Source organism: Labrus mixtus, chromosome 2 (assembly GCF_963584025.1).
Source record: "Labrus mixtus chromosome 2, fLabMix1.1, whole genome shotgun sequence".
Classification (NCBI taxonomy): domain Eukaryota; kingdom Metazoa; phylum Chordata; class Actinopteri; order Labriformes; family Labridae; genus Labrus; species Labrus mixtus.
Window position 1 is genome coordinate 12,035,099 of NC_083613.1, and position 15,306 is coordinate 12,050,404.

At 48.0% G+C, this 15,306-nt stretch overlaps 2 protein-coding genes across 2 annotated transcripts in view; both read left to right on the forward strand.

The window, feature by feature from the left end:
* LOC132994175 (sarcalumenin-like) overlaps window positions 1-9,756 on the forward strand; it is a 46,085-nt gene extending 36,329 nt beyond the window's left edge. The window contains exon 9 of the transcript XR_009676627.1: window positions 9,619-9,756. The gene's annotated coding sequence lies outside the window, so the exon portion shown is untranslated. The remainder of the gene's footprint in view (window positions 1-9,618) is intronic.
* adcy9 (adenylate cyclase 9) overlaps window positions 1-15,306 on the forward strand; it is a 36,104-nt gene that overhangs the window by 13,230 nt on the left and 7,568 nt on the right. Inside the window, exons 2-8 of the mRNA XM_061064271.1 lie at window positions 8,904-9,091; window positions 9,267-9,374; window positions 9,813-10,087; window positions 11,115-11,217; window positions 11,764-11,981; window positions 12,731-12,890; window positions 14,672-14,814. Of these exons, the coding sequence (XP_060920254.1) occupies window positions 8,904-9,091; window positions 9,267-9,374; window positions 9,813-10,087; window positions 11,115-11,217; window positions 11,764-11,981; window positions 12,731-12,890; window positions 14,672-14,814 (1,195 nt within the window). The remainder of the gene's footprint in view (window positions 1-8,903; window positions 9,092-9,266; window positions 9,375-9,812; window positions 10,088-11,114; window positions 11,218-11,763; window positions 11,982-12,730; window positions 12,891-14,671; window positions 14,815-15,306) is intronic.

The following is a 15,306-nucleotide window of genomic DNA, read 5'->3' on the forward strand; positions in this document are numbered from 1 at the left end:
AGCTGGACCTGGAGGTAAACTCAGGCGCCTGATCTAACTTTGTTTTTGGGAAGTTTTCTCTCACATCAAGTATGAACCATTCTGATCCCAATGCATCCCATTCCTCTGGTTTGTCTTGAATCATCATTTTTTAATTTACGTCATGTGATCAAGAGGCAGAAACATGTATGAAACACAAACCTCTAAGACTTGACCTCTGTCAGGTGGTCAGGTGTCTGTAAGCAGTGTTCTGTGTCTCATTGCCATCCATAAAGACGGCTGTGGTTCAGTGGTAGAGTAGAGAGAGGGAGTCCCTGCACTGAAAAGATGGATGGATGGAGGGGGGAAGGTACGGATGGATGGAGAGGGGAGGTATGGATGGATGGAGGGGGGGACTACAGATGGATGGAGGGGAGGGGGGGGTGTATGGATGGATGGATGGGGGAGGTACAGATGGATGGAGGGGTGGGTGTTTGAAGGAGGATCCTAGGAGAGCCTCATCCTTTGGTATCATCAGCGTGTCCAAATAAGGAGGCATCTGCTGTTCACAAGACCTGCCACTGACCAGAGAGAGGCTCGGCGCGTAGGGAAGGAAGGAGGGGGGGGGTCGATGAAGACAGGGAGAACAAACCGTGAGAGAACGTTAGAGACAAAACTCAAATGAACCCTGGCAGAGTTAATGGATCTCTATAGGTATTGTGTGTTTGTTGTGAGAGAAAGAGAGGGAGAGCGTTTTTACATTCTGGTCCTGAATGCTCTGGATTTGTTTGGACCAGAGAAGGTAGGCGGTTTTAAGACACCCCCACACGGCCGTTTTGGACGCCCCTTTGTTTGCCAGATATGAGAGCAGTTATCAGGTCAAACCAACAGGTGTTGCAGCGATGGAAGCGGGCAAGAGAACTGGTTCAGATAGAAGTGATTGTACCCGACCTAAAAAGCCTCTGCATGTTTCTAATAAGCTCCACGAGAAGAAACGTGCTCAAACTAGGATCAATATTGGAGATGCTTTTGAAAAATGGAGAGAGGTTAGAACACAGAAAGGTTTACAGACCGATGCAGAGCTGGCTAAACACTGAAGCTTCAGTGTTCACCACATGGTAACCTGCGTGAGCATCGACTCTAGAGAGGAGGGGGCGGGGGGAGACAGCTCTCTACAATGTTTAGAATTTAGACTTCAGTACACATTTTAACCACTAGGTGGCAGAGTTACATACTGCTCCTTTAAATATGCTGCAGTAACACTTACAGACGCTTCATGTGACACCCATCTTATAAAAACTAATTATTTTTGACTCCATCCAGAGTTTAATCATCTCTCAATCGCTGACATTTCAACAACACAAGAACGTGACTCTTCTGGATGTGCTGTGACATTTGGCTCAGACTAAAGAGGAGCGGGTGAAGGAGGAGGTTAGAGAGATATGTGAGTAGAATGTGGACAGTTTGAAGGTGAAGTTCGTGATAAAGGAAACAAGTTAAAATCTATTTTTAGAGCTGGAGGTGTTTGTTTTCAGTCTGAGAGACAAACATGAAGAACGAGACACAGAAAAGGAAACTCTTCATTCTGCTTCATTGAGCTCCTCTGGTGCTTAACTGACAGGATTATTTGAGTCCCTCTATCTTTAACATTCACACACAGACCCCTCCACTTCCCCGTGTGTGGGACCAGAGGGGAGCCGGCGACCTTTGGGACACTGGGGATTGTTTTGATCATGTGGTCAAAAGCCGCCGTTGGGTCAAAGGTTGTCCTTCAGGAAGTGCAGAGTCCAGATCATCTGAACAATCATCTTTAGTCCTAAACCTTCATCGGGATACTCAAAGGAGGATGACCTGGGGGTGTGTGTGTGTGTGTGTGTGTGTGTGTGTGTGTGTGTGTGTGTGTGTGTGTGTGTGCGTGTGCATGTGTGTAACTTCACATATGGGCCCTTTAGAGGACCGTGTCTAGTTTGGAGTGTTTGTTAGCGTGTGTTTGTTGGAGTGTGTTTGTTAGCGAATGTGTTTGTTAGCATGCGTGTTTGTTAACGTGTGTTTGTTAGCATTTGTGTTAGCGTGTTTGTTTGTTAGCATGTGTGTTTGTTAACGTGTGTTTGTTAGCATTTGTGTTAGCGTGTGCGTTTGTTAACATGTATTAGTTAGCCTTTGTTTGTTAGCATGTGAGTTAGCATGTGCGTTTGTTGGAATATGTGTGTGAGCGTGTTTGTTTGTTAGCATTTGTTTTTGTTAGCGTGTGTTTGTTAGCATGTGAGTTAACGTGTGCGTTTGTTAGCGTGTGTTTGTTAGCTTGTAAGTTAGCATGTGCGTTTGTTAGCGTGTGTTAGCATGTGTGTTTGTTAGCATGTAAGTTAGCTTGCACGTTTGTTAGCATGTGTGTTTGATAGCGTGTGCGTTTATTAGCGTGTGTTTGGTTACAGGGCTGGTGCTGACAGATTTCCATTAACGGGCTAACATAATATTTTTATGCTGTTAGCCCTTTGTGGTGGATGATTTGCTTTGGCCAGTGTAATTTTCATCTTTGCTCTCAACCATCCATCATCCATTTTCTTTCGCTTATCTGAGGTCGGGTTGCGGTGGCAGCAAGCGCAGGAAGTCAACCCAGACTTTCCTCTCCCCAGCAACGTTTTCCAGATCCTCCTAGGGGATTCTGAGGCGTTCCCAGGACAGACGGGATATATAATCCCTCCAGTGAACTCTGGGTCTACCCCGGGGTCTCCTTCCAGTTGGGTGTGCTCAGAAAAGCCTCCAAAGGGAGGCGTTCAGGAGGATCCTGATCAGATGTCCGAAACATCTCAACTGACTATGTTCGATGCAGAGGAGTAGCGGCTCTACTCCAGACTCCTCCTGAATGTCTAAGCTCCTCCCCCTCTCTCTCAGGCTGAGCCAAGACAGCCTCCAGAGGAAACTCATTTCAGCCACTTGTATTCCTGATCTTATTCTTTCGGTCACTACCCAAAGCGATCGAGCGGTGAATCGAGAGCTTTGCCTTCAGGCTCAGCTCACTCTTCACCATGACAGTTTGGTTCAACGCTCACATTTCGCCAGTCCGTCTGTCAATCTCACCGTATATCTTACCCTCGCTGTGAATGAGACCTGAGATACTTAAAGTCCTTCATGTCTTTGAAACGACTTTGAATGTCAGACAGTTTTTTGTGTGTGTGTGCTTCAGGTGTACATGTGGAATGTTACGACTCGGCTTCATTTCCTCTCCGTTCATTCGTCTGTTCCCCCCTGCTGCATCAGGTCATGTGACACAACTAACAGTGTGTACTTTTAAACCTTTGCACTTAAGTTGTTTTTTTGACACCCAAAAAGAGTCAAAACGATACTCTACAGAGCTCACCATGGATGAGTCACACCAACAGGAAATGACTACTTTTTGGGCTTGTGTGTGTGTGTGTGTGTGTGTGTGTGTGTGTGTGTGTGTGTGTGTGTGTGTGTGTGTGTGTGTGTGTGTGTGTGTGTGTGTGTGTGTGTGTGTGTGTGTGTGTGTGTGTGTGTGTGTGTGTGTGTGTGTGTGTGTGTGTGTGTGTGTGTAGAGTTATCACCTCTCCAGTAAGTCTCAGGCAGGCAGAGACAGCGTATTTCCTGGAAAGGGTGTCTGCTGTGTAAGGGGTCGTGACCTCTCTTGGGTTTGGTTTGTGTGGTCGCTCTGCAGACCTTCACAAAACCCGGAACGATGTAAATAAACATTTATCTAAGTTAGAGTTTCTGACTGTGTTACATACAGACATACTGCTCTGTACAGTCGGAAGTGAAATCAACTTACTAGATCAGGGTTCCCAAAATAAGGATGCCAGGATCTGGGGACCCCCCACTGTCCCTGGCAGATATCGTAGTGCACAGCTGGCTCGAGGCAGAATACACCTCCATGTTCAGGTGTGTTCATGTTTATGTGTAAAGAGCAGCAGACTCCGACATTGTTGCTGTTCTTTCTCCTAGGATGCTCCTGTGCTGACGTTACTTAGCAACGCGACAGCCCCAACACTGACAAACATCCATCAAACAACTTGCAATCAATTTAGAGCAGACAGACAATGTATAGGGCTGCACGCTGGTTCAGTGGTTATCTCTGTCCCCTCTCTGTGTGGAGGTTCCTGGTTTGAATCCCCGTCTGACAGGAGCCTCTCTGTGTGGAGGTTCCTGGTTTGAATCCCCGTCTGACAGGATTCTCTCTGTGAGGAGGTTCCTGGTTTGAATCCCCGTCTGACAGGAGTCTCTCTGTGTGGAGGTTCCTGGTTTGAATCCCCGTCTGACAGGATTCTCTCTGTGAGGAGGTTCCTGGTTTGAATCCCCGTCTGACAGGAGTCTCTCTGTGTGGAGGTTCCTGGTTTGAATCCCCGTCTGACAGGATTCTCTCTGTGAGGAGGTTCCTGGTTTGAATCCCCGTCTGACAGGAGCCTCTCTGTGTGGAGGTTCCTGGTTTGAATCCCCGTCTGACAGGAGTCTCTCTGTGTGGAGGTTCCTGGTTTGAATCCCCGTCTGACAGGATTCTCTCTGTGAGGAGGTTCTTGGTTTGAATCCCCGTCGGACAGGACGGCCTCTCTGTGTGGAGTCTGCATGTTCTCCCCGTGCATGTGTGGGTTCTCTCCGGGTACTCCGGCTTCCTCCACAGTCCAAAGACATGCTCGTTAGGTTCATTGCTTTTCTAGTCTTCTGACTACTCAAAGCGCTTTTTCACTGCAGGTCACACCTTCACATTGGCACACTGATGGTAGAGTTTTCTTTGTAGTGAACTAGTAACTAATCCATTCATACGCTGTGACGAAGCAGTGGGAGTAATTAGAGTTTAAGTGTCTCGCCCAATGACAGCAGGGATCAGCTTCAGCACCCCGCGACCCTGAACGGGAATAGCGGTATAGCTAATGAATGGACAGACAATGTATCAATATCTATAGGGTATGATGATGTATATCGCACAGTAAAAAGTAGCCCGCCACAAGTCAAACTATATAAAAGTACAATGCACAGGTAAGAAGAGAGAAATGTTGGTGCATGCTCAGGTAGAAGGTGTATAAAACTACAAACAATCAGTCAAAGAACATTCAATGGGTTCATCTTTATGTGTAAGCATTTCTCAGCAGTTAAGGCATGCGTGTGTGTGTTTGTTTGCATGTGCGTGTGTGTGTGTGTGTGTGTGTCGTGGTCGTGGTCGTGGTCGTGGTCGTGGTCATGGTCGTATCTGTCCTCAGCTGAACCCTCTGTGCTGCAGCCAACTGGTCGGAATAAATCAATAAAAACCATCGAGCTGCATCAAGACTTTAGAGTGCTGGTGTCACTTTCTTTTCCTCAGTGCTGCATTTACAGAGCCTGGAGAACATCCACACACACACACACACACACATACACACACACACACACACACATTTCATTGACTCTGGCTGCACAGACTTAGTAAAGGATCAGCTTTGTTATGACTTAGAGCTCTGATAAACATGGATGATACAGTGCATGTGGCACTTTACAGTTATTCTAAAAGTATCTGACACACACACACACATCAGCCTACTGTGCACTTCACGGTCGGACGTCGCCGTCTATAATGTGCAGCCAATGAAAGTCCCCCCATTTCAAGGCCTGCAGAAGAGTTTAGAGCAGGCTGTGGATAAAGTGAGGAAGCTGAAATGGAAGTCGAAGAGGAATGCGGGTTATGTGAGGCATGCTCAACTCGGTGACCTTCAAAGCACTCTGCGTCTCTTCTTCCTCCCCCTCGCCATCTCTTCGCAGTTTGCCAATCTGCCTTTATTAACTTCAACTTTCCCCCTGACTTGACCACATTTAGTCTCACGATGCTGGAGCTGCAAGGAAACACCAGGAAACATCCAGTCAATGAGATGTGTAGTGAGTGAAGTGACCTTACTCTATGATCAGACATTAAGGAAACATGCTATGTTGAAGTGCTGGCTCTTGTTCTATCTGAACTGGTTCAGATAGAAGTGATTGTACCCGACCTAAAAAGCCTCTGCATGTTTCTAATAAGCTCCATGAGCAGAAACGTGCTCAAACTAGGATCAATATTGGAGATGCTTTTGAAAAATGGAGAGAGGTTAGAACACAGAAAGGTTTACAGACCGATGCAGAGCTGGCTAAACACTGAAGCTTCAGTGTCCACCACATGGTGACCTGTGTGAGCATCGACTCTAGAGAGGGGGGGGGCGGGGGGAGACAGCTCTCTACAATGTTTAGAATTTAGACTGCAGTACTCATTTTAAACAGTAGGGGTCAGAGTTACAGATTGTTCCTTTAATGCTTTAAATTTCTTCTCAGCTAAATTCAGTGTGTGTGTGTGTGTGTGTGTGTGTGTGTGTGTGCGTGTGCGCGTTGAGGTCTCATAAACGGCCTTTGTCGCCTGTTTGGCTAATGACTCAAACCTCTAAGTCGGGTCTGTGATTGGAGGTCGAGGACCTGTGTCCCAGGACCAGAACAAGACACACAGTGCCTCTGGACTCCTCCGATAAATTCATTCATTCATTGTCTGTTACACATCCATAACTAATTAGATTAATGCAGACAGGAGAGCAGGACAGAACGGTGTGGGAGAAGCCTGTCATACCCGGAGCTTCTAGGTTGGCCAACTGAACCTGAGGTCTCTTCTTATATCTGCACTTTAACCCTTCGTCCTACATCGAGTCATAGAACCAGACTTTAAGGACCTTTGGATCCTGGCAGCGCCTACCACTTTACCTCTGACGCCTTCTCACCGGCGCTTACTGTTACTATGGTTACAGAAGTTCTCTCATAGCTCTTCTGCGGACTCTGCATGCTAAATGTTTGATTTTAAACAATGTAAATGAAAAACGATGGGGAGAAGTCGAGTCCTTCATCAGCAGCAGCAGCTCTAGATCTTGACATTGTGCCCTTGGAAAGATGAGTCTGGATGCACCAGGCTTTAGTTTCTCCTCCACCGATGTTTCTGACGAGGTTGATACTGGAGTCCTGCCATTTCTTGATTTTGATTAGTCAGCGAGGGAGGAACACGCTGTCCCGCTCATGTCGGTCTGAGGAGCGAGTGACATCAACAAACTGTTGTCACCTGAGAGCGCTGGGAGCACAGTGACATAACGCCTAAATTCCATCAGATACGTTTTCGGTCCGTCTCTGCTCTATCACTTTAGCAGAGCTGACAGGTTTTTACTTTAGTCAGTGTGTGTGCTTCCTATTTGTTTTTTTGAACCAGGCTGTAAACATGTTAATCTCTGCTGTAAAAACAGGCTTTTTAGAATGGGTGTGTATGTGACTTCCTGTGCTTCTGCAGCCAGCCTCTAGTGGACACTTGAGCACAGTAGTGCTAAGGTGCTAATGTTTTTGCTCCCCTCGGAGCCAAAGTGGCTGCATTCCCAATATGGTAAAAGGGGCATGACATTTCAGAGAACCGTGCTGAGCGACTGACCAATTACGGCAGAGCCGACAGGCCGACCAATCAGATTACGCTTGGCACACGTGGGGACTCTGAACGTGGGCACTTCAGAGCCTAGAGAGTCAGAAGTGAGACGGTGCATGGAGCAGCAGTACATGAAAACAGACACTTTTTTCGAACTTTAACTATTGTGAACATACTTTAGTAGGTACATAGATTAAATATACAAACCCCAAAAAGGGCATAATATGACCTCTTTAAACACTTCAACGTCTGACTGACGCTGGAATGAACCGTAGAGTTTCCACAAAAACACAGAAGATGAGTCGAAGATTGTTGTGTGTTGTTAACCCTTTGTGTGCACCTCATGGAGGAGGACTCTGAATGCTCTCACACATATCAATAAAATATGACATCAGCAGTGAGTCTACATCAGAGAGACTTCTGTAGACCAGGCCCCTCCAGGCATCAGCATGCTAACGTGGTTAGCACCTTTAGCTGTTTGAACAAAGAGGCCCAGCAGCCAGGTGACTGTGTTTGGACAGCCTGATAGCAGCTGGCTCTGAGCCGCCGCTCTAATCCACTGTTTGTATATTTTCTTGTTGGCTCAACACCAGCATGAACACAGCCACAGCTCAGGGCTGATGTGCAAACATGGCTGGTGAAACAGCCAGGATCACATTACCACTCGTCAGCGTGAGTGCATCGACACAGACTGGACGAAGAGGGGTCTTCTCACAACCCCCGTCAGCCCAGACGTTCACAGATCACTATGTATTTAATGTGAATTTTCACTTAAAGCAGATCTATTATCCTCACTGTCACCATTCATCATGTCATCTGATGAGTCGCGTTGTGAGATGTGCAGCTCAAAACCTTCTTATTTATCTGATACTGCCGTCAGTAAAATCACAAATTTCCACCTCCGCCTGAAACGCTTCATTTCAGCTACTGTCTCTTTAAGGCCCGCCTCCCCATGTGCCCACTCTTCTCTGATTGGCCAGCTCTGTTTGCAGTCGCAGGAAAATATGAGTGTGTTTTTGGGTGGGCGTGTACTTGAAAGAGCTGTTGGGGTGGGCGTGTCCTACCACTCTGCTCCATGCTTTACTCTGATTCGTCGGCAGAACGTGACTCGCCAAATTCTCGTAAAATCTCGTTTAGAGCAGCAGGAAACCACGTCCGGGGATTACACTAACAACTGTGTCTTTGCCGAGGTTTTAATACGGACATCCAGCAGAATAGATCTCCTGAGAGGATTTTACAAACTGCTGATGAATCAAATTCTGCTGCCTCGAACTGACCGACAAAACCAGCCAATCAAAAGGAGGCTTGATCCGTTCTATAGATAATTTAAACGAAAGAAAGCTGCAGAAACAGCCTCATGTTCATATGTACATGTCAAACATAACGAGGGAGGGAACACTGCTTACACGTTTATGGGACGAGATCAGCAAGAGTTAAATCATCCTGCCTGGGCGACAGGGGGCGCCAAAATCACCCTCACTGTGTCCTGCAGGTGAAGCTAACAGTCAAACTATGAGATGGTAAACAGCATCTCTGTTCCTCTCCTCAGGGCTGAAGACCTTCCTGATCTCAGGCAGGAAGTTGGAGCATGATGTGCAGTGCGGCTGCTCTCAGGTGGGACTATCAGCCGGGGTCGTCCTGTCGTCCTGCCCCAAGCCTTGCACGCCAGACCTCATCCCTGGCGGAGCGGGCGCTGCTGAAGCTCTGCTGCCCCGCCAGCAGCCAGACCGGACCGGGGTAAGTCCTGGAGGAGTAACAGAGAATGTTTAGTCTCGTCTTGGTGCCAAGTGTTTGGGTCCTTTAGTAAAGGTTTATAATGACTGTCAGAGTGTCTCTGTGAGGAGGTGCAGGCAGCAAACATGTTATCTACTGAGGGTGTCACATCTCAAACTGCTCCTTGTCTTCTCTCCAGCCTCCCTGTGTGGCCCGCTCTCTGGTCTTATCTCCGAGGACAGAGCACGGGGAGGATGTGGCCGTGCTGAACGGCTGCCAGGAGGAGCACAAGTCCAGCAGTGCGAAGGTATGACACACACACTATGACACACACTATGACACACACACTTGAATTTGACTTCCTGCAGAGAGAGAGACTTAGTGTTTAAAATGGGTACTGTAGTCTAAATTCTAAACATTATAGAGAGCTCATATCTGGCAAACCGAAGGGCGTCCAAAACGGCCGTGGGGGGGTCGCCTTAAAACCGCCTACCTTCTCTGGTCCAAACTAATCCAGAGCATTCAGGACCAGAATCTAAAGTTAGAAGGAGGACATACTGGCTGCTGCATTGTTGTCAGAGAAGCCAGCACTTCAACATAGCATGTTTCCTTAATGTCTGATCATATAGTAAGGTCACTTTATCATTTCACTCTCAACACATCTCACTGAATGGACCTGTAATATTGTCAGATTTTCGTCCCTCTTTCGTTCATTCTGTTTTTCATATTCTTTCCCCTCGTCCAGTTCCTCCCAGGTCACAGCCCCAGAGCAGCCAACGGTCTCCTGAGCCCCCCGCTGGACGACCCCGTGCGGGCCAGCCAGAGCTCTCTGTGCGACATGCTGCAGGAGAAAGAGAAGAAAACCAGCACCAGCACAGGGACCGGCACCAGCCTCGGCATGGCTGGAGGTACCGGGGCAGCGGGCACAGGAATGGATCACTCCGCCCTGATCCAACTGCGTGCCAAGAACTTCAAAGAAAAGAGCGACGTCCACTTTGTGGAGGTCATCAGAGAGGACAGGTGAGGAGAAGGTTAGAGGTAGAGTTTACAGGCCGATGATGCCGGAGAAGGAATTGAATCTTTTAACTGAATGTTCTATCAGCACGTCTCGGTGAGATCGGGCCTTAAGAGCTTACTCTCCCTTTTCAGTTTTTTCTGATGCAGAAGAATGACCAAAACAAAGAGCGTCACATAAACCCAGAGAGATCGTTCATCTCCCTGCTTTAAGCTTTAATATGAATCTTTCAGAGTCGCACATTAAGCACCAGTCTCTCGGACCAGAATGAAACCTTTCTTCATGCTGCACACACAGTGTTAGGCCTGATGTGCGCCCTTTGACTATTGGGGGGCGTGGCCTGATGTGCACCCTTTAACGATCGTGGGCGTGGCCTGATGTGCGCCCTTTAACGGTCGGGGGTGTGGCCTGATTTGTCCAAATAATCATCCAGTGTGTGTCACTACGATTATTTTGCTGCTCCTGTCGAGTCAGAATCCCCCCCATCTGTGTTTGATATTTATGATACAAGGTCGTCCTGCCTTCTTACGGAGAAACCGAAGCAGCCAATCAGAGCGAGCAGACCAGGAAGCGTCACCAACCAGATGTTGCTTCCTCTGACATCTCACCCTCCGTCGAGCTGCAGAGAGTGTAGAGCCCCACATAATCCGTCTTCTTGTCCAGGATCTCATTCATATTGAACAGAACACACAGCAGGACAGTCAGCTGACCATGCTCATCGTCCTCCATGTTTGTTTTTATTCTGAAATCATGTGAGATTCTGTGAGATGTCCTGTCTGTGACATCATTACTACGAACAGCTGGGCGTGGTTGCCGGTCTGCCTGACTCGTCTCCTGTGTGCGTGCAGACTCTCCTCCTTTTAAACATCGGTTAAGATTTGAAAATCGTGTAGTCAGCTTCAGTCGTACCTTGTCTGTCCCCCGCCCATTCCAGAGATTTCATAACGTCCTGATAGAATGACGAGAAAGAAAAATATTCAGTGAAAATCGATTTAAAAGGAAAAAAAAAACATGTTATGTTTTCTTTGACAGTCTGATGAAGGACTACTTCTTCAAGCCGCCAATCAACAAGATCAGCCTCAACTTCCTGGAGAGACCGCTGGAGAAGGCGTACCGCAGCAGCTACAAGGAGGAGGTACACACACACACACACACACACACACACACACACACACACACACACACACACACACACACACACACACACACACACACACACACACACCCTGCATTGACCTCACAGACCTGTCGCCCCCTGCTGGTACGTCAGTGTAACTGAAACAGAACTGGTGTTCAGTAAAGACAGGAAGGGTAATGAGACTTTAAATGTGTTAATAAAGAAATAAATCATCAGTTTGATCTTTGTAAGACAGCATGCCGACCTGCGTCTCAGCCTGCACACGTACCAACATTATTCTGTGTTTCCTGGACACATGTTGAAGTTCTTTATGTTTTTGTGTTTGTCTACTTTTTCTCCTGATTTTGAATCCACAAACTAAAGATCACTGAAAGCATCGTGGCCTCTGACTGAGAGCTGAACGTGTAGAAACATCCGGCCTGTAAAAGAGACTGGGCCTTAAAAGAGACAGGATGAGCTTCTATTAGAGGTTTTACGGTACATACTGTACGTTAAATCAATGCCATCGCTCCTCCTCACTTTCACCTCCGTCTCCCGCTCCAGGTGAAGAACGAGGTTCAGGTGCAGACGTTTGCCAGCTCCACCTTCAGCTCCTTCTTGGATGTCCTCCTCAGCTGCTTCGTCTTCCTCGCCCTGACGCTGGCCTGCTTCCTCCCACCTCTGGTGAGCCCGGCTACCGCGGGTCCCACCGCCCTCGCTGCCGTCGTCCTGGCTCCGCTGGCGGGTCTGTTTGAGCTGGCGTCCCTGGTGCTGTCCATACGGTGAGGAGGCTCAGGCTGATGGTGTTTATGTGCAGGTTTAGTCAGGGTCCACATAGAGGACCAATGAACCCCGAGAGCGCTCAGATGTCCAGGTTCAGTTTGAGATCCAGCAGAGACTGAAGCATGGACCTGTTAGCAGGAGAAGAGTTTGAATATCTAAATGTGTTTTTATGGCTGTCAGAACATCTCAGAGGAACACAAATTCATTTCCTCTTATTGCAACAAGGAGGCGGGCGATAAATCTTCAAGCTCCGCCAGGTCAGTCGTGTTAACAAGTCTTAATTAAAGGCTGAAGAGAGTCTGCCGCAAACTTTGTCAGTGAGATGAGAATTCTCTGAGTGAGTGAGACAGAATAAACTTTTATTAAACTGGTTCAGTTTAAATGAACTCCAGTCTGTTTTCCAGGTTAGAGTGGTTGGTTTGTACTCTAGTGAAAGCTGTCAATCAAACCTTAGTGTGGACCGAAAAACCGACCTAACATCTCTCTCTCTTTGTTCATCATTACTGAACATGTGTTACTCGTCTACTGCTCCTGAACTGACTGAGATTCTGTGATGGTTTGGTTTACTTGTTGATCCTGTTTTTGCTCTTTTTGAGAAAAGTCAGTGATCTTCAATGGCTTTGATGTTAGACTTCTTGAAACTGATCCTTTGTTTTCTTCACCCTCTCGTCTCCTCTCCTCCCGTCTCGTCTCGTAACATCTCCTCTCCTCCTCTCCTCCTCTCCTCCTCTCCTCTCCTCTCCTGCAGTATGGCCTTCTACCTGGAGGAGGTGATGAACTGTACCCGCTCGCTGCTCCTGGTGGTCTCTGGATGGGTCCCACGTCATGTGATTGGGGCTGTGTTAGTCTCCCTCCCTGCCATCTCTGTGTTGTCCCACCTCATGTGCAGCGTCCACCTGCCCCTCCAGGTAAACATGTCATAACTGTTCATAATAATGTGCTGTACGTGAACACCCAGAGGATCCCCGTCTCCCCTCCATCCCGTCTCCCCTCCATCCCGTCTCCCCTCCATCCCCGTCTTCCATCCATCCCCTCTCCCCTCCATCCCGTCTCCCCTCCATCCTGCTCCTTCCCTCCATCCCCGTCTCCCCTCCATCCCTGTCTCCCCTCAATCCCGTCTCCCCTCCATCCCTGTCTCCCCTCAATCCCGTCTCCCCTCCATCCCCGTCTCCCATCCATCCCGTCTCCCATCCATCCCCGTCTCCCCTCAATCCTGTCTCCCCTCCATCCCGTCTCCTCTCCATCCTGCTCCTTCCCTCCACTTGCTCAATCTCTTCAGGGCTTGCAGATCAAAGCGCTAGTCTCAGGCAGGGTTGTTAATTAGACATGCGGTTTTCTGGACTTTAATGCCTTTGAAGATATAAAACCTAATAACAGTGCTGGGGGGAGGGGGGCAAACGTGTAGGGATGAGAGGGAAAATGTTATCCTCTCAATATAATCACTAACAACCTGTGAATGTCCTGGAAGTCCCTCCCTGGGTTTACTCCAAAACATACATGCCTGTTTCAGTACAAGATACGCAGATCAGTTTTACCTGTAGTATTTTTTTTAAAAGGTTCATGCTCATGCAGGTTGTCATGTGGTGGACACTGAAGCTTCAGTGTTTAGCCAGCTCTGCATTGGTCTGTAAACCTTTATGCTTTCTAACCTCTCTCCATTTTTCAAAAGCATCTCCAATATTTCTAGGTCAGGTACAATCACTTCTATCTGAACCAGTTCTCTTGCACGCTTCCATCGCTGCAACACCTGTTGGTTTGACCTGATAACTGCTCTCATATCTGGCAAACTGAGGGGCGTCCAAAACGGCCTACATATCTCAAGGCCTTGACAGACGGTCAGTGTGTCTGGACTGTCGGTCGTCGCCCTAGTCTTTGCGATTTGTCCACCTCCGTCGATACCCGTCGGCCCCAGTTGGTGGAATCGGGCCGTCCCCGGCGCGGTTGGGGGTAGGAATCTCTCTTATTGGCTGTTCAGCTCAGCGAAACAGAAGAAATACGGAAGCGCCTCTTCTCTTCCTGTTTAATAAAAGACCAAGAGCTGACAACACCAGCGCCATTTTCAACTCTCTATCAGACATTATTCTCCATTAGAAGTTCCTATATTACGAGTGTTGAGTGACAGCAGTGTGAAAATGGTCTTCTCGTTTTTCTTCTCGTATTTATCCGCGTTGTTCCTCGTCTTCTTCCGATTTCCCCTTTTTGGAATGACGATCACAGACTACCACCCCCTGCTGACACGGTGAGGTATTGTCTCTCGCGCATGCTCAGGGCGTACGTGGTCGTTGGCCGTCGGCTGTAGTCTTTGTGTTCAAGTGATACTTTTTGGCCGATGCCACAGGCGGCCTTTGTCGCCACCAGTTCTTTGCCGTCTGATTGGTGTTTCAGGGCACCGTCAGGGCATCTGTTAGGACCTTCAGTAAATGAGAAAAGACGTCTGGCAGGTCACCGTTAAAGTCTTTGTGCACGTGAAGCCGCCTCATACTCTCGTCTCCTCACCAGAAGGTTTTTAGCACTCATTTGTTAAAACTGTTGATACATTTGATCGCATGTAGCTTTGATATAATCAGAGCATCAGACTCCAGCATATCCCGCCTCCTGACGCAGACCCCCCTCCCCTTTCCAACAGAGGGGAAACTTCTGTAGGCTGTAGTGAAGACGCTCCTCTTTAAAGCCTGTCCTTTATTTCCAGGTGACCATGTTCCTGTGCTGTGCCACCATCCTGGCCATCATCCAGTACTGCAACTTCTGCCAGCTCAGCTTCTGGATGCGTTCAGTCCTGGCCACGGCTACAGGGGTCGCCCTGCTGCTGCTGCTGTACCGCCCGCTGCACAGGTACAGGAAGCACCTGTTCTCACACACTGCAAAAGTTGCAGTTCCATGAGTGTCCACTTGAGGCTAATCCCCATGAGGTGCCATATCACAGCAGGATGAACATGTTTACAGTCTGCTACAAAAAAAAGGAATTGTGTCTAGACTGATGCTTCAGACAGATGGATAAGAGTAAAGCATGCATTTGCATAATGAGGGGCGGGGTATGTTGACTGGCAGGTGGCGCCGTATTAGCTGCTTGCCAGGAAGCATATCTTAAATCCTCCTCTTTACCTGTTGAGAGGTTGCTGAATTAGTATGTGGAAATAGCATTTCCAACATGGTGACCATCATCAACCGCCTTCAAAGGGCGCCCTCTATGACAAAGATCGCAGGTATATGAATATTCACGACTTCTTGGCTCCGCCCACAACTTCATACGATGTGTTGTTCATGCAGGTAAGGTATTCACGCCCTGATCATCCTGCAGTGTCTCAAATTAAAGTGCACAAAGAA